The sequence below is a fragment of the Pogoniulus pusillus genome, chromosome 13, assembly GCF_015220805.1.
Source record: "Pogoniulus pusillus isolate bPogPus1 chromosome 13, bPogPus1.pri, whole genome shotgun sequence".
Lineage (NCBI taxonomy): Eukaryota > Metazoa > Chordata > Aves > Piciformes > Lybiidae > Pogoniulus > Pogoniulus pusillus.
Window position 1 is genome coordinate 24296059 of NC_087276.1, and position 25618 is coordinate 24321676.

General features: G+C 43.2%; 1 protein-coding gene across 2 annotated transcripts in view; it reads right to left on the minus strand.

Moving 5' to 3' along the window:
- Positions 1-2709: 2709 nt before the first annotated feature.
- USP22 (ubiquitin specific peptidase 22) overlaps positions 2710-25618 on the minus strand; it is a 103441-nt gene continuing 80532 nt past the window's right edge. For both annotated transcript variants that reach the window (XM_064153586.1, XM_064153585.1), the window contains 7 exons: positions 17512-17617; positions 15727-15885; positions 12414-12540; positions 9191-9282; positions 7611-7673; positions 5464-5613; positions 2710-3337 (listed from right to left, as the gene is read on the minus strand). In XM_064153586.1, the coding sequence (XP_064009656.1) occupies positions 3295-3337; positions 5464-5613; positions 7611-7673; positions 9191-9282; positions 12414-12540; positions 15727-15885; positions 17512-17617 (740 nt within the window). In that variant the 3' untranslated portion in view covers positions 2710-3294. The remainder of the gene's footprint in view (positions 3338-5463; positions 5614-7610; positions 7674-9190; positions 9283-12413; positions 12541-15726; positions 15886-17511; positions 17618-25618) is intronic.

The window sequence follows — 25618 nt, forward strand, 5'->3', positions numbered from 1 at the left end:
AGAGCACAGGCTCCAGGGCAAGCCTGCATCACCACACCAGGCTTTGTTTGCAGTCCTTTCTGCAGATGCTTTCTCACACCAGACCAACCTCTGCCTTGAACAAGTCAAGTTGCTCCCCAAAATGAAGCAGGTCAGCCGCCCAGCTGCCACTGGTGGAGAGGACAACCCCTTCACTGCCAGCACTCCTCATCAGTCCTTAGCTTCCGTCTGTCTAGCAAGATCTGTGCTTAGCCTTTTCCTAGAGGTGACATTAACAGAGTTCTGCAGAGAAACCTCTTGGTTCTGTAAGGAATGAACCTCCTCTAGGAGCTGCACAGCTGCCTCTGAAGAGCTGAAGGGTAAGGGAAGGCTGTGTGTAAGGAGAAGGGTGGTGAAAGGCAGTGCTCCTGTATGACAGCAGTCCTCCCATTTTCACAGGCAGAAGGAGAAGACATCCTCTAGCAACCTGCGCCCATTTACTGCCGCTGGAAACACACCTGGTGTGATTCAGAGAGGGACACGAGGGGTGGGAGGAAAAGAAAGAAAGAGTAAGAGCTGTAACACAGCAGCAATTGTACACCTGCACGCAGAGCTGTAACACAACAGCAACTGTACACCTGAACGCACAATCGGAGCACTGAAACCTCCCACTGCAAACCATCTGTGCCGGTGCAGCAGCAGAGGGCAGAGCCCACTTCCGCAGCCAGGTGAGGAATAAACCCCTCAGGCTGATTTACATGGCTGGCCTCGGCCCGAAACAATTCGCTTCTGTGGGATTAACAAAGCAGCGCGCATCAGCCGCGGTGCCCAAGCGTGTGGCGGCGGCAATGCGTCCGCCCAGGCTCCAGCAGCACAGCGCGGAGCGAGGCGGCCGCTGCAGGCTGGGCGCCGCCAAGCGCAGAGCTCTGCCGCACGGGGGCGCTCCTGCCCCGGCCGAGGGCCAAGGCGGGGACGCGACTGCAGCAGCCCGAGGAGCAAGGGCAGGCTGCTCCGCTGCCGCCGCAAGCTTGCTGCATTATTAAAGGCTAGCAGAAAGCGCTGCCGAACAGCTGCACGACACCGTGCCCAGCGCCGGGAGGGAGGGAGGGGTCCCCTCCGCTCGGGCGCACCATTCATCTGCATCTCTCCGGCCATTTTTCATTCGTGGCAAGATCCCGCAGGTTAAATCTTGCGGCACCCAATTACAACCGAAAAGCATTTTGAGCAGGAGGCTCCGGATAGGCAGGTCACAAACCTAGGGTACGGTATTGCTACCACAGAAGACTGCCCCGGTAACCCCCACGCTCGGCATGGATGTAGCCCCTTGAATGACTCGGCATTCAAGGGGCTACATCCAGCGAGTTTGGAGTTCGTCGCTTCTGCCCGCCCTGCTGCAGGCTGCCACAGGCATTTCTGGATGTACCGAACTGTCTCCTGTTCTTACACTCTGTGTACAAAGCGAATGCAGTTCCACTGCCCTTTTGTTCAGCTGCTCTTGAAGTGCTCATTTCAAAGACTAACTCACTTCCCTGATTTTCCTCCCATCTCTTCCATTTGCCAGACCATTTCCCACCTCTGTCGGGGGCAGGCTAGACACCTGTAACTCATTTCTACAACAGGGAATCACAAAGGTTAAAGCCCACCTGCAATTTTAACCACGCTGGTAAAATCCAAGAGCCATGGCTGGGTACGTACCAGCCAATGACCTTTTTGGGGTGGCTTTTACACCCATTTTAGTCACCAACTCTTAGTGATACGGAACCTAGAGGGAGGAGGTAAGGGAGAACACGAAGTGTGTCGGCTTTTCTCAGCAGCATGTCTGAATGATTCCTCAGCCCAGTCTCTTGAGAGCAAGTATCTGCTGGTACCTTTACCATCCAACCAGCTGCTTCTAAAAGACAGCAGTGGAGGGGGTGGGGGCGAGAAAAGGAGCGAAACTACAATTTGTGACAAAGCACGAGTGCACCAAGTCCTGAAAGCTACAGACACCGATGCGAGGCTGTGACTCTGCAAGAAGAGTACACGAGGAGTTAAATCCATGTGGGAGGATACAAGGAGCCAATACCAGCCCAGCACATACCAGGAAAATGTGTTGTTTACTTAAAAGTCGAGTGCACTGCAGAAGTGCTCCATAGCAGCAGCTCCCAGCTGCCCCCCAGCAGCACCCATTTCTAACAGATGGCACATTTGTCAATGCTGAGCTTCTTTCAAGTGTCATATAAATATATAGATAGATAGATATGTGCCTTTGGAAGGCAGCAAGGGAACAGACAAACCAAACCCTGCAACAACAAAACAAACCATTGAGAAATTCAAACTTATTCACAAGCTTAAAAAAAGGAAGAAGAAAAAACAAACAAACCAACAAACAATAAACCCCAAACCAACAAAAACAAACCCAAAAGAACCAAGACCACTCTTACAGTATAAACACACCAATTCATTCGTTTTTACTGATGGTTGCATTTATGAATTTCATTCTCATGAAAAAAAAAATAATTAGGGAATAAAAGGAAAAAAAAATTAAGAAAATAGCTATTTATAGAAAACAAAACAAAAGAAAAAAGGCTCAATCAGAACAGAATCTGTGCTGATGCTTTCGATGAGCAGTCCGGTGGCATTGAACATTACCTGTGCAAGCAGGCATGCTGGAAAACCTGTCTTAGTACTGCAGCTTCAGTTCCATGATCCAGGATTTCTGTTGTGGTTGTTGGCAGGGGTGGGGGGAGGGGGGAGAAAAAAAGAGCCTAATAGTTTCATACTGTATTTATTTAATAACTAAAATTCACAAATAAAAAGATACTTGCAAAGTCCTTTAGGTGTGTCATCTCCTCCTCCTCCACTCTACTGCTTTCAGACCCATATGCATTAAAAAATGGGCTTGGATTTTTAACTTTTAACTGGTATATGATTGGTCGTTGGAGCTGAAGCACCAAATGGAGAAGATGCTTTATGGAGATGAGGGTTATAACCTCTTGCCTTCCCACACACAATTTTGGAGGAACATAGGAGATGTACCAGTGCCCGGACTCCTCTGCTCCCATTTTCCCCACCCAGAGCATTCCTTTCATTTTGTATTTCCTCTGTTAAGTGACTGACTGGAGCCTCTTTGATTTTTTTTTTCCTTCCCCCCTTTCTGTCCTCGTGGGACCGCAAACACGTTGGGCATTGTTCGTTTCTCGCTCCGCCAGGCTTCGAGTCAGTGTCAAGTAGGTCCTGTTACAGCTCAGTGCGAGTTGGTTTTTAATGGGTCTTTTCATTTCAGGTAGGTTTGTGTGTCGATTCAGAAGGCTTGCTTATTTTCTTCCTTGTTTATAGACAAGCTGCTGGATAAGGCTATTCATACTCCAGGAACTGTTTGTGATAGAACAGCAAATACCTGCAAGAAAGCAGAGGTACAGCTTAGCCTGCTGCTGATCAGGATTTTCCACTGATCACAGATGGAAGGAACCCCCAAAGGTCATCTAGGCCAACTCCCCTGCAATCAGCAGGGTGATCCTCTAATAGATCAAGTTGCTCAGAGTCTGACACTGAGCATCACTAGGGATAGAGCCTCAACTACCACCCTGAGCAAGCTGTTCCAGTGCTCCAGCACACTCATGGTGCAGAACTTGTTCCTAACATCCAATCTAAATCTCCTCGCATTTTGAACCACTGCCCCTCATCCCATCACTGCAGGCCTTTGGAGACAGTCCCTCTGCAGCCTTCTTGTAGCCCACTTCAGGTACTGGAAGGCTGTTATTAGGTATCCCCAGAGCCTTCTCCAGGCAGAAGAACCTCAGCTCCCTCAGCCTGTCCTCGTAGCAGAGGTGTTCCAGTCCCCTGACCATTTTTGCGACCCTAAGAAACGAGGACTATTGTTTTTCTTTTGCCTTTGAAGCGGCTCCAGGGACACGTCAGCTCCCTGCAGTCCCCAGGGATGAGGAGGAGGGAAGCCAGCTGACATAATTTTACCAGCAACTCAGGGAACCGAACAGTTGCACATCAAACAGTCAAACCTTGTCATGCAATCCACTTTGAACCTGAAAGACTGGGCTGTGTTGGTGGCCAGACAGGTATCATCCATTCAACACCATCCCGAGACAGAACATAAAGGGAGGTGCTTTAAGATGCAACCAGTGCTTTAGAGTCGTCCCAGCAAAGCATCAGAGAGCCAGAGACTGCTGCAAACTGGCTGCCATTTACTGGTACAGAAGGCAAATGAAGAACCAAGCACGTGGGTGAAGATTCATGCATCCCACTCCAATCCAGCTCAAGTATCTCACGGCTCAATCTGTACTCAAATCTGCTGTTTTAACAGGATGCCCTTAATTACTTTCTGTACTGCTGTATGAGGGAGTCCAGCCCTCATGCAGCTACCTGTCAGAAGGAAGAGGGCTCATCTCTACATCCCCTTTGCATGCTGACAGGGTCACTGCAGGACTCTCAAAATGCTTCAAAGCACTTTTGAGACTTGCCAATTATCAATCCTTCCATCTCACATCCTATGGAGCTTCCCTTCCACAATGAAGATCTACTTAGTGTCAGCCTTTACTTGAACCAGGGAAAAAGGATCAGAGCTCAAAGTGGCCTTTAATGAGCTGGATGGGCAGCAGTTGTGTCACATACCCTCTCCACCTTGCCCACAGGGTGGGGTGGGTAGTTTTATCCCACAGACAGACCCCATCTGAAGAGCAGAACCAGGGGGAGCTTTTGGGAAAAATAAACTCATTTTTCTGTTGACCTCAAAGCAGAAGTCACACTGCCAAAGCACTTAACACAAGGATTTACATGTTGTAGATTTTTGTACTTCCTGGTTGAAGAGAGGAAAAAAAAGAAAGATTGGTAAAATCTGTTTAAAAAAACATAAATTACTGAGTATCTGTGCCTGCAGCAATGCATGGAAATGTCAGGAATAATTAAAACCAGAACAAAAAAGGCTTGTCTTTCCATAGCTGAAAATCAAGAGTTCACATGTTACCTTATTCTCCAACATGTCCCAGGCCTCACCTCAGGGCTTCCTGCAAGTGGGGAGCACCAAGATGCCCTCTCAATGCAAGTATGTGACACCAAAGTGTCAGTCTGAAATCCATTTCAAGCCATGAGCTCACATTCTAGACGTGCCACCCTGGGCTGCTGCATTTTCTTAACAGCTTTTCTTCAGATCTTTTTACACCCTGCTCTAAAGGTTCTGTGGACCAAGGCTGGATTCGATCAGAGAGGTCAACAGCACTTCCACACTCTAGCTTTCAGAGCCCCTTCCACTAGCAAGTGTTGGGGTATGAGCACCAGTTAGGGACACTGCAGTCAGCTGACATTCCTCATTTTGTCCCTCCCCCTCCTTTCAACAAATCCAGGATTATAAAGCAACGTCCTGGAATGCTGATGGATACACAGAGGGACATTAGATATTCAGAGAGAGAAATTAATTCTTCTTTATGATGAGAGTCCTTAAACTGAAAAGTAAGGAAAACCCAACAAAGGTCAAGGGTTCCCACCCTCTCTCCTTTCCAGTTGCCAACTTACCCTTCACTGTCTAGCACATCCTTAATGCTAGCCTTGGTGATAATGGCATCATCACACTTGAACCACTGGTCCTTGTGCTGCCGGATGAAGCTGGTATAGTGCCCACTCTCCAAGGTTCCCTGGTGATTAACTACTGCAAACAAGGAATACCTGGTACAGAAAAGAGTTAATGAGTATCTGGACCAAAAGGGGGAAACCAACTGAAGCATGTACAGCAAACAGCACAGGATCTGATCCATCAGTAAAACACCAGCTCTTAACATTAACTGGGAAGAGAGCATCCTTGCCCAGGGAAAAGAGTCACATTTTCCTGTCTTGCTATCCATGCAACACCCCAGTCTGTGATGACAGCCAACAGCTTTACCAACACTGGCTGGCAAAGACTTTTAGAATCATAGAATCACTGTGGTTGGAAAAGACCTTTAAAATCGTCCAATCCAACCATTCTCTAACTCTACCAAGGCTGATGCTAAATCATGTCCCTCAGCACCACATCTCTGCCTCTTTTAAATACCTTCAGGGACAGGGATTCAAGCATCTCCCCAGGGAGCCTGTCAGTGTTTGAGAATCCTTTCAGTGAAGAAGTTTCTCCTATATCCCAAATGCTCTTCTAACATAGCTCAATATTGATGCATTCCTGAGGAGGACCCACTGATTATGAAGTCTGACCTCTTTCCCTGAAGGAGTTGCTCTGGTGAACCAGAAAAAACACATATGAGAGCTGGGGAAGGAGGTAATCTTAACTATAGCTAACCTTAAGTATTTCTAATGATAAATTGCTATACTGATTAATTGCCTTTAAATTGGAAAGTTTGTACCCATCCTGAAATACTGAGTGTAATCAGCCTCAGCTTCCAGATGCTGCTGTGCATTTGCCTGCTAGCTGAGAACTAGCAGTTCTGCTCCAAAGGAAGATCCTGGTAAGACTAATCAGGTTGCTCTACACTTGGGATGTCTCTTTTTTTCTTTTCTTAAAAAAGAGAAGACTGAAGGCCTTGGCTCTTTTGTTTGAAGGTAAGATTTTGTTTCCAGTCTTAAATATACTTGTGGCTCTTTTTCAAGTCCTCTCTATTCTCTTTAACTCTTAGTGTGCTGTCCTCCAACTGGGACACAAACACAGCAGCACAATGGTAAAATAACCTCTCCAGTCTCACTTGATAATGGCCTATTTGTGTTTGAAATTCAAAGCTCTTTTGACAGTGGTGCCACAACAAGGCACCTAGTTCAGTCGACTGTCTGTGGAGCCATTGGTATACACCACCTTCTTCCTAGTGTGGATGGACATCACTCTAGTCCTGGAATGGGCTGCCTGGGTATGTGGTGGAGTCACCGTCCCTGGGGCACTTCAAGGCAAGGTTGGACGTGGCACTTGGTGCCATGGTCTAGCCTTGAGCTCTGTGGTAAAGGGTTGGACTTGATGATCTGTGAGGTCTCTTCCAACCCTGATGATACTGTGTGTGATACTGTGTGTGTGTGTGTGATTGTCCCAGCTGCTTATGGCATCCCTTTCAACTAAGCAGCCCAGATGCCTCTGCTTTGTCTCTGCCTAACCCTCTTCAGTGTTAACAACAGTTGTCAGCTGTGGTCCTTATTCAACATCAAGATAAGATTTGTGCAACCACCTCTGTTCCCACCAAGTGATGGACACTGATTTAATTTGCACTGTCTTTACATTCTTGAGCAAGTCTCTTATCCACTTGCCATTTATTCTGACTGGAATCAATACCTGGCCAAGAGTCTGGAATTACTGGGGGCCACCTACTTGGAACTTTCTTAATCTATGTGGAACTCTCTTAATGTTCTGTAAAGTTGTGTTTTAGTCCTCTGAACCTCTCTTTGCTATTGCAACAGAAATGGGATTATTTAAAAGGAAAACATCCATCCCTCTTAACACTGACTTGGGCTTTTCATTTTTCTCACAGACTGATTGCTGGGCTTATCACCTTCAGATCTCAAAGTCAGCTGCCACAAAGCCACGGAAGGGTTGGAGATTGCAGGGGATGAAGCTTTACTTTTCCCCAGTTCAAACCTGCTGTGCTGTCGAGCGTGGCAACGCTCTTCACACCGCGGGACATACAGCAGACTGCCTATCCCCTTCTAGGGGCCAGCTCCCTTTCCCAAGAGGAGTCATGGAACATGCCACTTACTTATTATCATTGTTTAGACTATCCGTCGGCTGCTGGTACTGCCCGTTCATTCTGCTCTCTTTACTGCAACACACACACATACAGAAATCCAGTCACTTAAAGCTTCCCAAAGGGAGGAAGTAGGTTGTACATGAGACAGCCTGCTTGCTGAATCCAGGTCTGCATGCACAAGCACAGCGTGCTTCAGCAGCAGAGAAGGGCTGCTGATTAGGATGCTAAAGGTGCTTTATTTGTTCTCACAGCAATGCTACACAAGAAACTGTTTCTCCTCCTGGTCAACGTTTTGGCACTGCAAATACAGATTTGTTTACGTCAAATGCCTGATCCAAAAAGCTTCAAAACAGGTTAAGGAAAGATTTGTATTTGAAACCTGGGAAAATATCTAATTACATCAATCCTTTATCCTCTGATGGGTCAATCATCCCAGCTCCAACTTGTAAATTCATTTTGTGTTCTGACAGCAGCAATAGGATTATGCTGTTGATTTCATAGCCGATGAAATTCAGATTACTGAGTTCTGTTTGCTGATTATCCCATCTATATTCCATTATGCCTGATACCTTTCAGCAGCAGAGCCTGTTCTTTCCCCCATATCTAGGGAAAATTCACCACAGAGGAAGAAGGAATTCTCTAAATCTCCAGAATATAGTGGTATAAACTATATATTCTTAATAAAACACATAACAGAGTTTCAGGGTTCTCTTTTCATAGAATGATAGGAGTTGAAAGGGACCTCTGGAGAGGAGTCCAACCCTGCTGTGAGAGCAGTTTCACCTAGAGTAGGTTGCACTTTCTCTGCTGGCAGCAGCACATCCTTTTCTTAGGGAGGGGAGGTGGAGGGGAAGCAACATTTGAAATCACTGCTTTAACATTTTAGCATCAACTTGAGGCCCTGTATTAAGAGATGCCAGATTCTGGGGCTTTCTTTTTCAGAAACAAATGAAATCTGAATATCCTCTTGCATATTTGAATGGAACATCTGACAAACACTCAATAACTGAGCTGATTACATTCCATTCATACAGGTGCATTTATATAAAAGCCTGGGAGATAGGAGAAGTTTTACTGTTTCCATTTAAATGCCCATTAGAAAATACTCATTTTAATCTGGACTGTGGTTTGGGTTTTTTTTCCCTGATTCTTATGATGTTCTTTAAAGAGAAGCTGAAGGTACAAACCAAAACAACTCCAATTGGCATGTGTGCAGAAATAAAAGGATTTCAGAAATACTCATTAGGTTATGTCCAGTCTGCCTAATTACACAAGTTGACTGGTGGGTGGCCATGGGGGTGATGGGACTGAAGCAGAGATCTGAAGGCATGATGGGTCTGAGCCAGAAACATAATACACCAATAATAATGAAAAAAAGGTTTCCATGTAAACCCTTTTCTGGCACTCAAACCTCAGTAGTTTATCTAGAAATTCAAGGAGATGCACATTGCAAGGAGAAGCTTACAGCAGAAGTATCCACACTGTTCTATAACCTTGAGTCAAGAATGCTCCATCTTTCACAATGCACATGTTTGAAGCGGTTAACAGCTCTGTCCAGGTCTTTGGGGGATTTTGGGCTTGGTACACACCTGGAAGCCATGAATGGTGTCATGTCCAGCTCCAGAGGAAACGAGACATACGTAGTGATCTTTCGCCTCAGTTTGGCTGAGTGTTCAAACCGCTGGAGACAAAGTGAGAGAACATTTTTCTCTTTAGAGAAAGGCAAAGATTTCTGCCTGGTGTCAGTGTCCTAAGCTTAGGAGCAGTATCATGGAATCATATTAGCAGTTAATATTCAAGAATAACCTCAGATATTTGTTCTACCTTTTGTATTTTCAGTCTGAGCTGAGAACCCCCTGGAAATGCTAACCAGTTTCTACCAGAAAAGTAAACCCCATTTTGGAAACAAACTCAGTATTGATTAGATTGTTTGCTTTAATCTCTATCCATACAGAATGATTGCCAACTGACATTAATTAATATTAAACAGTGAGAGCACACACAACCTCTACCCAGAGTTCATTTGCACTCTGCACTATCCAAATACATGCTGCCTACACTGATACACAGAATGGGTGACAATGAGAGCTTGCCATCAGGTTCACACACTGAATCCACCCATCTCATCATCTCAAGTGACAAAGAGTAAAGCCTACACAGAAATACCAATTCAAACAAAGGCAAAAATGGAAGATGTTCTCAAAAAAAGCCTTGTCCCTCTGCCAAAAGGAGCTGCAGTACCCACCAGCCTCTCCTCAGCTTCTTGATTGAACATTAAATGGAAACAGGAACAAATACCAGAAAGAGATGAATGAGTTTCTATTTAAAGGCAGCTTCTCTCCCCATTTCTCACAAGTTCTGCTCTATTTACACTTCAAGTTAATTATTTTCCAATTGTGGTGCCATAACAAATTCCCTAGCAACAGATCCAGATGTGAAAAGCTGAGACTTCTATAACTCTTATCTTTGGTGGTTCTTTGTTTTTTTCCTCTAACACATAAAAGGACATTAGCATTTTGCATGGCCAGGACAACACCATCACTTAGGGAAAGAAAGTTACTTTCTACAAAAGTAAAATCAGCAGTCACTCTGGGTTACAGAAATACTGAACTGAGTTTAAGAAAAGGGTTGAGCACATTTCCCTTGTCTCACTCAAAAAGAGGAAAGAGTCGAGCACATTCCCCTTGTCTCACCCAAGAAGAGGAGAGAAGAGGGTTGAGCACATTGCCCTTGTCTCACCCAAGAAGAGGAAAGGGTTGAGCACATTGCCCTTGTCTCACCCAAGAAGAGGAGAGAAAAGGGTTGAGCACATTGCCCTTGTCTTACCCAAGAAGAGGAGCAAAAAGGGTTGAGCACATTCTCCTTGTCTCACCCAAGAAGAAGAGAGAAAAGGGTTAAGCACATTCCCCTTGTTTCACCCAAGAAGAGGGGAGAAAAGGGTTGAGCACATTGCCCTTGTCTCACTCAAAAAGAGGAAAAGGGTTGAGCATATTGCCCTTGTCTCACCCAAGAAGAGGAGAGAAAAGGGTTGAGCACATTGCTCTTGTCTCACCCAAGAAGAGGAGAATCACCTAGGTATGTTTTGCCAACTACTCTGCAATAACATCAAACTGAGAGCTACATATCCCAAAAAATTGCCCCTAAAAGCCAAGCAGACAGCCAAGCACTCCTGAAACCTCAAGTGAGTCATGCAAGAATACCCTTCAGGAAGGCCACAAACAGCTAAAGAAGAACAAAGGAACTGTGCTATTATCTATGCCATCCAGGCTCATATCTTTGGCACAAAACATTACCTATCATCTTGGTTAACACTCAGGATGCTGCTGAGAAACTTCTGGTATATGGAGCTGACCATCTGAAGGCATGAGGTAATCAGAAGCAATTCCTTTTGTTCAGCAAAAAGCACAATCAATCTTTTCTCAGAGACCTTCCTACAGCATTCTGCTTTTGTATCAGGACCTCTACACTTCACTAACAACCTTCTGTACAAACCAGATTTTGAAAACAGAGTTTAAATCCCTGCTATGCTGGATACAGAGTTGCTATGCATTTTACAACTCCAAACCACAGTCATTTCTTGACTACAGTCTGTGACTTGCTCACTGGAGTTACACAGATTATTACATTTTCCAGCATACTGACCTAGCTGAGATGGCTCCTGGAAAGTAAACCAGAAAAGCTTTGAGAAAGCTACAGTAAAGTTCAGCACATGTTCTGCCATGACAGCTACAAGATCAAGGTCTATTTCCAACACTTCTGCAGTTATCCAGGTGTTTTACCAAAGTTCAAACTCTAGAAATCATGTTAGATTGAATAGCTGAACCAAGCCTCTGAAGGAAATGGCTGGAATGTGTTCTCTCAATTCACTGTTCCCTCTTTGGGAAGAGAAGCCTTCATCTGGACACAGCACTCAAACTGCCATTTAAAAATCTGTTTCCAGTCACCATCAGCAGAGGCAAAAATGACACTGCTCTTTATGTGGCTTATGTGACCTTAGTATGATCATTGGATAAGAAGTTTCCTGAAACAGTGGTGATAAGAGCTGAGGCAGCCTAGCAAGAAGCAGTCAAGCAAGAACCAAGCAAGAAGACTTGGTCATTCTGTCTCAGGAGACACCTGAAGACTATAGAGGTGTGCATCTGAGAAGCTCAAGTAGATCAAATATGAGCTAAATTACTACAGTGGCTGCTTCTCCAAAGGCTTGTGGCATCGCTCTTCAAGGACCTTTTGCCTCCTGACACAGAATGACCTCCATGTCCTGCAGTAAGTGCCTACTTCACACCAGTCACACTCAGGCTTAAACCGTACAAGATTCAACTACCTGAGGACAGCAGCTATGACTTTATGCCTCATGATTCCATCTGATGTAAACTGGACTGGAAATATTGACAACATCACAGCTGGGAAGACACAAAAAGCTTTCTCCATTGTGACTGGTAACTTTGTCATGTTGTTCCTTCAACACAAGAGCTCTTCTGTGACATTCTTCCAGGAGGAATGTAGGTTAAAAATTTAACCATGCAGGATGAGGAAGTGCTGCTGGAGATGGGCTACTACACTGGCTCAGGCACTGGACTGGCTTTCCATTTTATTTCTAGATTCTGATTAGTCAGGTTCCCACAGACATACTGCAAAGCTGCATTATAGATAATGTAGTACTATCTTAATAGAAAATCTAGCTGGGCAGGCAAGCTGTTCTTTATATCAATTCATATCAGGAAAGATTAGTCAGTGAAAGCCAGAAGACATGTCAACGAATTTAGCTCATCCTCTCAGAGCATCCTCTGCTCTGTCTGCCCCCAGTGAACTTACTTTGAGATGAAAACAGGCCACAATGGGTAACTTCTTCATAGTGAGTTGTTTGGTAGATTCCTGGTAGCTATGGCAACCACTACATTTGATTTTGGCACTGCTTCCTAGATGTTCTGGCCTTGTAAACCTGAAAAAAATATTAAAAAGCAAAGGGATGTACAAAACCATCAGGCAATTTTTCACACATGCTGAAAACACTTCTTTTACTTGTGGGTCACTGGCACCACAAGAGAGTTCATGGCTTTTCAATGTCATTTTGAATAAACCCAACACCTATTACTGTGTAAGGCGCTGTGGTTCAGATATCCACATCTGATATTTAGCAATGCTCTACTTGGGAACACTGCACCAAAATCCATCAGTGCCTGAGAGAGAAGCTAAATGTTAGTTCATCTCCTACAACAGAACATCTAATTTTGAAATACAGCAGGCAGAGACCTTTTGTTTTCAAAGCCAAAAAACACTGATATGGAAGATCTGAAGCAAGATGACACAATTTCTGTGCTCAGCTGCATGCTATCTGCAGGACACTATTCTAGCTTGTAGCCCTCCAGGGCTAAGATCAAAGCTCTGAGATGGAAAGGGCTGTAAACACAAAGTTCTTTTCAAAATACAGACATCTTCCAAGAAAGCTCAAGTGCTGACAACTAGAAAAACCTCTTTCAAAATCTTCAGACAGCACTGCTCAAGGGAGCTACAGGAAGAGACCACTACAGGACAGGGAACTGCTTAGAGAAAATACACAGCCTCTATGTTCTCACAACACACTACAGCAAAACATCTCTTACTGTCAGAACCTGTCAGCATAGAAAAGGCCAGTAGAATGGACTGCAAAGCCTGTTCCTCTAGGTTTAGGCTTCCACAGGGCAAATATCTTCCCAGAAGCTACTTTAAAAGTAGGATTTTTTAGATGAAATATTTTGAAAGAATTGATTTTATCTACATGCAGACACTAAGGACATGAAGGCAATGTAGTATCACCTCACTGCTAACCCTACCTTGCCCAGTTCTGTGAATAACTAATGCAGCGTTAAATGATAATCAACACCTCATGGTCCCTCCTCATTTCCATTACTTACTCTATGTACCCTATTTCCTTTACCTCTCTGTCTTATGATTTTGGGCTTTGATTTTCTTTTTCATTTCCTTTCTCAAGTCTGTAAGAAAATAAAACAGCTTATAAATGTGTCATTGCATTAGGAATACCTACAGCTTTCTGGGTTTTGTCATCTTTCTGCTCAATCTTTCCTTCTCCAACTTCAAGCTGCATGGCCATACTGGCTGACATGAAGTTACACACTTTCCTTGTTTGAATCCAATATTCAGAGAATCACAGAACTTTAGAGGTTGGAAGAGACCTCCAAAGATTGAGTCCAATCTCCCTGCCAAGGCAGGATCCCCTAGGGTAGCTCGCACAGGAGCGCATCCAGGTGGGTTTTGAAAGTCTCCAGGGAAGATTCCAAAACCTCTCTGGCCAGCCTGCTCCAGTACTCTGTCACGTTCACTGTAAAGAAGTTTCTCCTCATGTTGAGCTGAAGTCTTCTGTGTCCTGATTTGTTATCAAATGCTCCTTGTTTTACTGCTGCTGACCAGTGAAAAGAGATTGGCCTCATCCACTTGACACCCACCCCTCAGATATTTGGTATACATTGATCAGATCTCCTCTCAATCTTCTCTTCTCCAGACTAAACTGGGGGAGATGCTCAAGTCCCCCAGTCATCCTCGTGTCTCTCTTGAACTGGGAAGCCCAAAACTAGACACAATTTCAGGTGTGGTCTCACCAGAGCAGAGTAGAAGAACAACCTCCCTAGACCTGCTGGACACACTTTTCCTGATGCACCCCAATATGGCATTGGCTCTCTTGGCCAATTGCTGGGCACATTGCTGGTCCACACAGAACTTGCTGTCCACCAACACTCCAAAGTCTTACTCCACAGAGCTGCTTTCCAGCAGGGTAGCCCCCAGGCTGTACTGATGTCTGCTGTTATTCCTCCCCAGATACAGGACTCTGCACTTGTCCTTATTGAACTTCATGTGGTTTGCCTTCATCCAGCTCTCAGCCTGTGCAGATGTTGTTGGGGGGTAGCACAGCCTGAAGGCTGTCTGCCACCACCCCCAGTTTTGTATAATCAGCGAACTTGCTGAGGGTGCACTCAATGCCCTCATCTAGGTCGCTGATAAAGATATTGAACAAAACTGGACCCAGTACTGATCCCTGGGGAACACCACTGGCTGCAGGCCTCCAACTTGAATGTGCTGAGCTTGATGACAGCTCTCTGAATTCTGTTGTGCAGCCACTTTTCAATCCACCTCACAGACCACCTTGCTAACTTTTGGGTAAAAACTAAGACACATGCTCTGTAGCTGTCACAGTTCCACTTCTTTCCAAAATCCATATTCTTTGAGAGCATCCTTGAAGCTGGATGGTTTGATGTTTTTCCTTTACTATCATCATCTCTCCCTGATTCTACTGATCTAGATATTAAAGAAAAATAACCCAAACTTGACTGGTTTTGCCTCATAATGCATTCCTGCATCAGCAGTTTTCCATCTGTACTAATTCCCTCGTTTTAACATAGTATCTTTAAAAGTATCAAGAAGGTTAAAAATCAGATGTCAGAGGCTATGAATTTTCATTTCATGAGGATTAGATTTTGCCCCAGGCTACAGGTTATCTCTCTCTCAGACAAATATCCTTGGCAAACATCTGCATTTACCACAAGAGAACATTTTCAGATCTGCTAAAAGATTCAAGTTAATGGTGTAAGAGGCCTCAATGTTCTTCCCAGTTACCTGTTTCTAGGATTCCTACATCTCCTGCTCAGAACTGTAATTTTGAAAGCTCCATTCCTTTAATTCTTAAAGCCATCCTCACAACTAAGCCAGCAGTGGCTGGCCCTCAGCTCTGCCTACAGGAAAATCAGATTCATACTTGGTGTTATAATTGAGACAAACATTAAATGCTTTGTGAGCTGTTTTTATGTGCTTGTTTAGCTGCCACAAACAAGAACGGGGAGGCAGACCCTGGTGGTTTCAGTCACTGAAAACCACAGTGCCTGGCAGCAGCCAGTGTAAAAATGGTTTTCTTTTTGTATCACATGGCAACTGGTTTTGATTGCTTCTTGTCAGGGCTGCTGCTGCTCTTCTTTGCAATCTCACTTTCTCTTGTGCAAAAAAAAAATCCTTAAAATAGGTATGGAACTACTGTTTGGGGATAGTGCCATGACAAAGCACAGCTTACTCCCATTGTTCAGTGTCACCTGGAGAAGAGAATGAAGCCAAATTCTTTTCACCCCACCAAAGCTGTTCATACCTTCGCAAGCAGTCTGTGAGAGTGGTGGTGCCTGATACATGGCTTTCCCCATTTACGACACTGCCATCACTCCCCGGACTCAGCGGCCAGAACGGGGTGGAGGAGCCTGGCAAATCCAAACTGATGTCCCAAAAAGGGTCTATCGTTGTGGAAACGCCACTATGAGAAAGAAAGCAATTTCATTTGCGTTTAAATGAAGCAAAATGAACAGAGTCTCTCTCACTTTAAGGTGCACACCAGACACTCCAAAGAACTCTGGGATCTACATCACCTCTAGAGGGCACTCAAAGACGACAGAAACTGGAGTTGCTCCAGAGAGTTTCCCCCACGACTGATTGTTTTGCTGAATATTTATAAGCCTTATGTTTCAGGAAACGTGTATGACTTATCAAATGCAAAACACAGGCATTTAATACATTCTGTCACTCACTGGAGCCCTGTGACTCAAAGTGAACAGGCAAGGCTCCTATTCACAGACAGAGGTAGAGGTTGCACTACTGACCAGTACAAACCAGCTAACAGCTATGATGATCTCCTACAGAATTTGGAATTTGAGAGGCCAAAGAATTACTGAATCAAGCAGTGGCATCTGTTCTTGATCAGACTGCTCTACAAGATAGCTAAAGACAAGAGCTGGACTACAGAAAAAGCTTCTCAAAACTTTATCTTCTATTGACTCAAATATTTTCTTCCAGCATTGACAATTTTAAGAGAGTTCCAGAACTTAAGGAGTCTCAGATCCTAGTTTGGAAGCTCTCTCTGGACCTACTGTTTGAGTTCTCTCTTCCTTTGAAACTAGTTCCTGTCACCTTCCAATCCAGTGTAGCCCACAATATTCTGCCTTTTTTCCAGCTTCATTTGATCAAAAGTTGTCAGTTTTCAAAAGAAAACTTCCGTGGAAGTTTCATCAATGTTATTATCGTGTGGTAACACATCAAGCTTTTCATTATCTTACAGGAATTCTGTGGCTCTACCAGGCAAAGAACAAAATTTCCTATGTTTTCCTTGCAGTAAATCTTCTGCAGATCTCTCTAGGAGACTGAGGATAAAAGGAGATTCAAAGAGGCAGAGCACAAGTCCATCTGCAGGACAGTGTGTGGAATTAGAAGGAACGCGAGACAGAACAGAAAACAAGAACTCTGACTTCTGTGCTATGGCAACACCAAACATCTTGAAAGAGAAGTCAGCTTGCTCCAGCACAAAGTAGAACAACAAGTACATTGTTCCTTTCTCATGAGAAGGTTCACTTGCTGGCACCTGAGATAATTACATTACATATAAAACCCTCTGAAACCTCTTGTGAGGAACATGAGGCTCCCAACTGATAGAAGATGTGGTTGTGTATCTGAAGTTTCTTCAAATGTAGTGGCAATTATACAGAGTCACAGAAACACTTTGGTTGGAAGAGACCTTTAAGAGCATCAAGTCCAACCATTAATCCAGCACTGCCAGATCACCATACTCACAAACCCTGTGAGATCTGGGAAGTCTTTTTCTTATGAACCTGATAAAAAAATAACCTTCTCTAGACTCTTGTATGTCCATAACCCTGTGCTACTTCCCAGGTACCTTTCTTTGATATAACTTAGTATTACAAGAGTTAACTGGTAACTGATTACATTTAGCAGATGCTGTATTTAAGCTGTTCTTGTCTTGCTAGAATTCTGCAGGTATTTTACTTTATTCAGCTAATAAAATATTCAGTGCTCTTGCACTGGAGGGTGTAGAGATTCAAATCACAGAGTAGAATAGAAAAAAGACAGGAAAAAAAAAGAAGTCACTTACTGGCAGACTTGACAGGTAACATCAGACTGCAGTCCACCTGTGAAGATTTGGTCTATGATGCAGTTACAGTGGTTGGGGTTGTTGGCCTTCTTCCCATTATCATCACCTGAAGGAATGCAAACACAGGCTCAGAAGTCAAAAATCCTCCAAGGGAAGAGTAGCTTGTCTTGGACTGTGTCTCCAGTAACTCTTTGTAACACAAACTTATAAACATTCTGCAAGTTCACACAGACCATAGAGAACATGCTGTGAACTGATGAAAAAACAAGGAAATAAGAACTCCTAGAAGAACATAAAAGATAATCAGGAGGTGACTAGCTGCCATTAACTCGTGAAGAGATGAGGCTTCAAGTCCTACCAGCTCTTAGCCAAACCCTTTTTCAGGGTATAGCCCTGTTTCACTTTACAGACTTGCTTTCTACTCTCTGGTGGAAAGGTCAGTTCCTAAGATGGAGTTGCTAAGGTGAATAAAGATGAATGTTTAAACTCCACTTAAGAGTGCCACCATCCAACATTCATATCTGCACAATGGCCAGCTCTTTACCACAGCAGGACTAGATTCTGCTTGGGAGGAGTATTCCATAGCACATATTTTCCTAAATGAAGAGAGAGGAGAAGCTTCAGCAAATGCTACTTTTTAATTCTATCCCTGTCAGCCTCTGAGCATAGAGCAAGGGGAGGATGTTTGCTAAGACCCATTAACCTTCAGCCTGCTGTCAGTATCTTCCCTGTTCCAACACCATGTCCCTTCCATTCAAGTTTTCACCAGTGAGAAAATGAAAGATGTCCTTATCTGAAGTAAGAAGATAAATGCTCTGCCTTGCTCCAGCTTCTTCAGAGACACAGACTTAGATCCTCTAAGTTCCCAAGGGGCACAATGAACACATACCCATCCTTTAGGCATTACAAACTGCCACTGCAGGTCTCAGGAGCACAGCAATTCATTTTTATGATGTGAGTGCTGAGATTAGGCCAATTCAGCTTTCTTAGACTAACCCAAGCATTAAATAACCCAAGAATTTCTTGGCACAGCCCTCAGCTTTGAAGCATGCTCCTTCCATTCCCCATAGGTGATCTAGGAGTGATAGGCTCGTCCTTTGATTTCCAAGGCTCTACTTACTATTTACCTCGGGTAGGAGAGACACAGTTAGGTTTGCTTTGCAGCCAGAGAACCACAAACTATTTAATTATTTTGTAAAGGACATTTTAAAATGCCTTCCAACCTCCTGCAACAGAAACTGCTGCAAGGGAATTAAGGTTTGCCAGGGTTCCTGGTATCTTTAACTTACTAGGAAGCACATAATTTCTGAAACTGAAACACTAATAACTCCTGAAATCACAGCTTTTACTCAAGACCAATTAATTTCTAGTCAGATATGCAGATATAACCTCCCCCCAAAAAAACCAAAACCAGCACAAAACAAAAATAAAAAACAAACCACCCAAAACAAGTCCAAAAGAAACCCAAAACCTGATGACATTAAGAGCACATGGCAAAACCCCAGCACTTTTCTTTTGTTCTAGGAGCTGTAGCTGGAGTCTTGTAGCAGGAAAAAAAGAGGATTTTTTTTTTCCAATTAATCTTTCAAAGTCTGTTGAAAAAAAAAATATATATATACACTGTCTGACAAAGGTTTCACCTGAAACTGAGTGTGGAAAAGCAGACACAGGTAACACCTACCAAGCTACAATGGGCCACTTCAGCTAATTAGATCTGAAATACTTCAAAGCTCTCATTCCACCACCTGCTGTAGAAACTTGTTGGATTGTCAAGAGCTGCACATTGTTTCCTTAAAATGGCTCCTGCACAAAATGCTCTAAAATTAGATTTCAGATGTACAGGCTTTAAAGTTGGAGGTTATCAGAGCCTGTCTGGGGCACTACTTGATGGGAATTTCAGGTAAATCTTACTGAACTTATGATCTTCCTAAGGTCTCCATTATGCTAAGCTAATGAACAGAGCATACAGCATGGAAGACTGTACAAGATACTCTTCACCTTCAGGCAGAGATCACTCCTCAGCTTTAAAGCTTACATGTGGATTTTCAACACGGAATGGGTTTTGATCCTTGTTTTTAGAACTGTGCATTTCAATTTTAAAAGAAACAACAGACAACTGCCACATCCTTGTAATCACACTGTTGGCAACATTATCTCCCTCTGCTTCCTTTCGAGGGGTCAGAAACAGAGAGACTGTGTCTAAAGGATTTTCTCTGGACCACAGGTAAGATCCCTGTTGGACACCTCTAACAGGCAGCCGTTTCTGCCCACGCAGAGAAGCAACGCTCGCTTCCTTTTCAATTACACAAGTCAATTAGGATCAGTGACAAGAGGGTCTCAAAAGAATATCCTGTGAGCTTGTTCCCAGCAAAACAGAAGGGCATTACCCACTCAATGTTATTTCCCATGACATTTGGCTGGAAAGCGGGGGGGGGGAGGGAAGAGTAAGATTACCACCTACTCACATTTGTAGCAGATGCTAAGAGGAGGTATATTATGCAGCTGAGGACTAGAAGCTGCTAGATTGTTGTGCTCAAGTTAAAGTTCCCTTCAACATTTCTGTCTTACAAAGCAGGGCTTAGTTTCACATATTTTTAGTTTTAAAGCTGGTCACCAGGGAAATTAGCAGCTTGCTGTAAGAGACTGGTCAGCACAAGACTACATCTAAACTTGAAAATACATCTGATACATCAGGTACCTGATGCACATACTGGTTGAGAGAATGGCAGAAAGCTGAGCTGATATGTTTGGGTTCAAATTAAGTGAAGCTCTGTAAAAAAAATAAACCAACCCAGAAGTTACTACTGTATCTGTGCAATAACTAAGTACATCAACTTGTGTTCACATAGACAATCAGAGTGGTTTGGGTTGGAAGAGATCACTAAAGGTCATCCAGTCTAAGCCCTGCTGCAGTCAGCTGGGACATCTTCCAATAGATCAGGTTGCTCAGAGCCTTGTCCAGCCTGACCATGAATCTTCAGGGATGTGGAATCAAACCACCTCTCCAGTCAAGCTGTTCCAGTGCTCCACCACCCTCATGGTAAAGATCTTGTTCCTAACATCCAATCTAAATCTCCTCTAATGTCAAACCATTGCCACTCATCCTATCACTGCAGGCCTTTGGAAACAGTCTCTCTCTAATCTTCTTGTAGCCTCCTTTAGGTGCTGAAATGTTGCTCTAAGGTGTTCTCTTCTTCTCCAGGCTGAGAAACCCCAGCTCTCTCAGCCTGTCTTTACAGCAGAGGTGTCCCAGCCCCCTGACCATTTCAGTGGCTTTCCTCTGGACCTGCTCCATCAGGTCCACATCGTCCCTCTGTTGAAGGCTCCAGCACTGCAGGTGAGGTCTCACCAGAGCAAAGTGGCAGAATCACCTCTCTCCATCTGCTGGCCACGCTGTTTTTCATGCAGCCCAGGATGCCACTGGCCTTCTGGGCTGCAAGCACACACTTAGATGGGCATCTGATGTACCACTAATGGTAAATCACACACCAATTGTAAGGACAGCTATAGATTACCATTTAACCTTACTTTTGGTTATGAAAGAGATTAGTTTTGCCTCCAACTCCTATAAGGTATTTTTAATGAGAAAAAGGAATTTTAAAATTGCCAGATTTTAAAAGGGGCAATTACCAGAAGTCCTTCCTGTTAACTCTGCTGCTTTAACTTGGCCCCCATGTTCTTTTTATTCCTGAGAAAGAAGCATACACAAATTTATTTGGATGGCAGCAGATGACATGTTTCACAAGCATATGCTTTATCAGTTCCTATGAATATCATGCAGAATTCTCAGAGCAGGGCAGTGATCTACTCCCAGATCTCAGCACAGCATTCTTCCTCTGCTGTGCTATTTAGCACCAAGCTTCAAATTTGCTTTGTAGCAGTCCTCATTAAATATGAACACAAAATGCTTTATGGAACCCAAATAAAATGAGGAATAACCAGCTTTAAAATACTCCTCTGTGTTAGATAGCTGAGTAACACTGATTGAATAAAGTCAGGGATAGAAACATAGTATTACTTCCAATTATTCAATCTTGCTTTTTGAACCTTTGTGTACAAATGACCATCTCTGTCACCCTCTGGTGCTTGACTGTTGTGCCTTTTGCAATAAAGAAAGAACTCCCCCCAGCCAGTGATTTCACTGGGCTGAACATAAACTTGTCAACTGCAGCCTTGCTCCACACAAGGAAATAGGAACTCTGGTTCAGGTTTTTCTAAGTTTGAATGCAGAGACAAAGTGTTTGCCTGACCAGAACCTCACTGTCATGAGAGTCTGCAGAATTAGAGCCTTGAATTTCTTGCACTGATAATTGAGATTGTCTGTCATGGTGACTAAAAGATGACTTAATGCTTGACAGACTGGGAAAATAATCTACATTATTCACATTCCTCTGACAAGTGGGGAGACTTGGAACACCTGAAGCATCCCACATGAAGAGTGGGGTATACTTCAGATTTGTTCTTCAGAGTAGAGTCTAAGAACATACACAACATACAACAGCTCAGTGTCTTGATCATCTTCTGCATCTTCTATAAACCAAAGACCAAACCCCAAAGCTGTCAATGCATTTTAAAGCTCCAAGTCAAAACATCTTCAAGTGCAGGTGAATGGTTATGCTTTAATGCAAAGCAGGTGGCTCTTAGCTATACAGCAAGGCAGTTAGTATAGCGTTGCTCTGCTGAAGAAGGTGGTATCTGGTGTAGAAGAGAGCTGTGACCCCCATCTGGAAGCTTTTCTGCTAAGGAGGATCACAAATACCAATACACAATGACACTGCAGAACTCTAACCAGCAACCCAGACCAGAATAGTACAAAAATGCAGATACAACTTTAAATGTAATTTATAGTAGTGACAGTGGAAAGGGAAATCAGATTCAAGGAAGCCCTTGCTTTCTTGGAGTATGCATTTAAGGACAGATCTTGTGCATGCAGACATCAAAGACAGGCTGAGGGAGCTGGGGTTGTTCAGCCTAAAGAAAAGAAGGCTCTGAGACCTAATAGCAGCCTTCCAGTATCTGAAGTGGGTTACAAGAAGGCTGCAGAGGAACTGTTTGCAAAGATCTGAAGGGATTAACATAGTGCAAAGGTTTGAAATTAGAGAGAAGGAGATTTAGACTGGATGTTAGGAACAATGTCTGTCCCGTGAGGGTGGTGAAGCACTGCAACAGGTTGCCCAGGGAGGCAGGTTGAGGCCTCATCCCTCATGATACTCAAGGTCAGGGCAGACAAGGCTCTGAGCAACTTGATCTATTAGAGGATGTCCCTGCTGATTACAGCAGGATTGGACTAGAAGATCTTCAGAGGTTCCTTACAACCCAAATATTTCTATGATCCTATGCTTTGGGTGAATGGCAGACAGAGGAATATCCCCCCACCAACATGATACATTCCAGTTAGTTCATCTTTCTTCAGCTGTAGTGAGGGAAAACAAAAACCCCTCCAACCCAAACAACTTCTTGGGCCAGCTCACATATGTAATCTCAGAGGAGCTTCGTAGAATGCAGTATTACAAAACTTATCTTTAAATGCACAGCAAAATCGTTTATTTTTCCTAATTGAGTCAGTGACAGACAGCAATAATGAGCCTTCACAGCCTTCTCTGACTTGCATTAAGCCACTTCCTAGAAAGCTGAGTAAATGGAATGGAAAAGGGATAAATAACCAGTGTCAGCCAAACAAATATCACTGGATATTTTTAGTTCTTAGCATAAGGAACACTTCCATTTACATTGACCATGAAGACTCTGTGATCGTGAATAGTGTCCAAAACCAAGCTCTGGGACAGAATTCTCCCTGTGACTTTATTTTACTTCACTGTATGTTAATTATAGAACTTGTTTACTATTGACTGGAAGCTTTAAAAGCATTTTTAATTCAGTTTCATAAATACTTAATATCAGCAGGGGAGGCATTATTTGCTTATCACAGCTTTAGGACATTCTTACCACTAGTCATAGAATTTTTACATATCTATACTCCACCTGTGTCTGTGTGCATCTCTAATTGGGAAAACTTCCTCATTGCATAGCAAACTAGATCATTTCAAAAGTGGTTTACCTTTACTGTACCTGAAATTCTCGTTTAGATGAACTGGTTTGGTTCCCACACAACTGCTCAACCACTTCTTTTAAATTACTTTGATGTGACCTGGATTATTTATCTTTATTCATTAAAAGTTCATTTCTTCAGAAACAGAAACCTAAACTCCTGGACGCACAGGTGCCAAAGACCCCATCACTGATGCCCATGCAAGTAGCTCAAACTTACTGGATTTCAGTCCTTGAATGCAAATGGTACCTTTATCATAACAAAAAAAAGCTCAGTACTTAAGATTCAGAGTCCCCTGATTCAATTCTAATAGTCCAAAACTATTATGAAATTATATTCAGCCAGTAATAAAAGAATCCACACACATGCACATGCTCTTCCCAAAGAAAGTCTAACCATTTTTTACAGTGTTAGCCTAATTTTCAGTCAGGCCAGAGAGGCCAAACAGAACCATGAGTAAAAGAAACTGTTGAGAATGCTTGGTTTTGGTGGTAACAGCAGAATCAGGTGGAGTCTTCATTTAAAACCAATCCACGTTTTTAAAAGAAGTCTTTTCAGATTTGTTAGTAGTGTGAGGAGTGTAAGGACCCTTATTGTTACAGGTTTTCCTATAAAATTCTGAGAAGAAAATATTCCTCCTTCATGAATGAGGTGGGAAGTACAGAAACAATTAAAACCTGAGCTTATACCAAAGACTCTTTAGATCTGTGGGGTTCAGAAGCTTTACAGGACCTGTGAGATACTTCTGTTTGCAAGTGTTAAGAAGTGAGAGGTCAGTATTTGGATAGCCTGTTCCTTACAGTTCTTCAATACTAGTTTCATTAGGCTTATTGAATTTCAGTTAGTGATTGTCAAATGACATAATTACAAAAGAACTGTTCACCATGCTCCTGTCCTTAGAAGCACTCTTTTGGGAGAAGACACTCTTTGAGGACATCTATTATGAGTCTCAACAAACACATCTGCTACAATCTCAAAGATAAAAGCAAGATTTTAGAATGATTCCAAGAAGCAGTAGCAGCCTTCCCTTTGATAGTCCTCTGGTAAGCCAAAACACTAGCCTCTAAGTACCTTTTCTAAGAGCACTATAGGAAAGCTGAGTGCTTTAAAAGCTTATTTTTAGTGACTATGGTTTGTTTCTTTCACTAGTATCAACCCTACAATTTTTTCCTTACAAGAACAGTAAAAGTCAAGCTAGACCAAACACTGGCAGACTAGGAAAGTTTCAGTTCCATTAACTAACATCAAATACTTCATTTCATATGATACCACCAAATCAATTCAAGACTTTGAGACTTCACTCTTGAAAAGCAGGCTCCTGAATATTTCTACTGTATTGTACAATTAGGCATTTTTATATACAGACTAATCAAAGACACCAAAACCTTATTCACCTTTTTGTAAGCAACTGGGCAGCATAAATACAGTAGGATAATATTTAAGCAGAACAGCCACAGCCTCCCCTATGTTATTTTCATCAGTCCCATGACACACTGAGTAAGAGTTCTAACTACCTCAAGTATAAATAGAATTAAAATGCCAATTTAAAAGAGAAGATAGTGACTCACAACCAGTAAGAGAACATGCTGGTAATTCAAATTATGTACAGGCTTGTCTGCTTCTGACTGTAGGTAACTTTCAATAGGGGGAATCACAGAATGACAGGGGTAGGAAGGGAACGCTGAAGATTATCCATTCCACCACCCCTGCCAGGGCAGGTTCACCTAGAGTAGGTCGCACAGGATGGTGTCCACTTGGGTCTTGAATGACTCCAGAGATTGAGACTCCATAACCTCTTTGAGCAGCCTGTTCCAGTGCTCTGTCACCCTCAAAGTTAAGAAGTTTCTCATGCTTAGATAGAGCTTTCTGTGTTCAATTTTGTGCCCAAAATTTCTAGTTTACTAATTAGGTTGTTGTTACTTTTAACTTAATGTTACTACTTAAAATAACAGTTTACTACTTAAGTTATTACAAATCTCTTTCTTTTGAGCCTACCAAACCCTTTAAAAAGAAATTTGCTGTACTGGCAGACTCTTCACTTGATTTAAGAAGAGATTG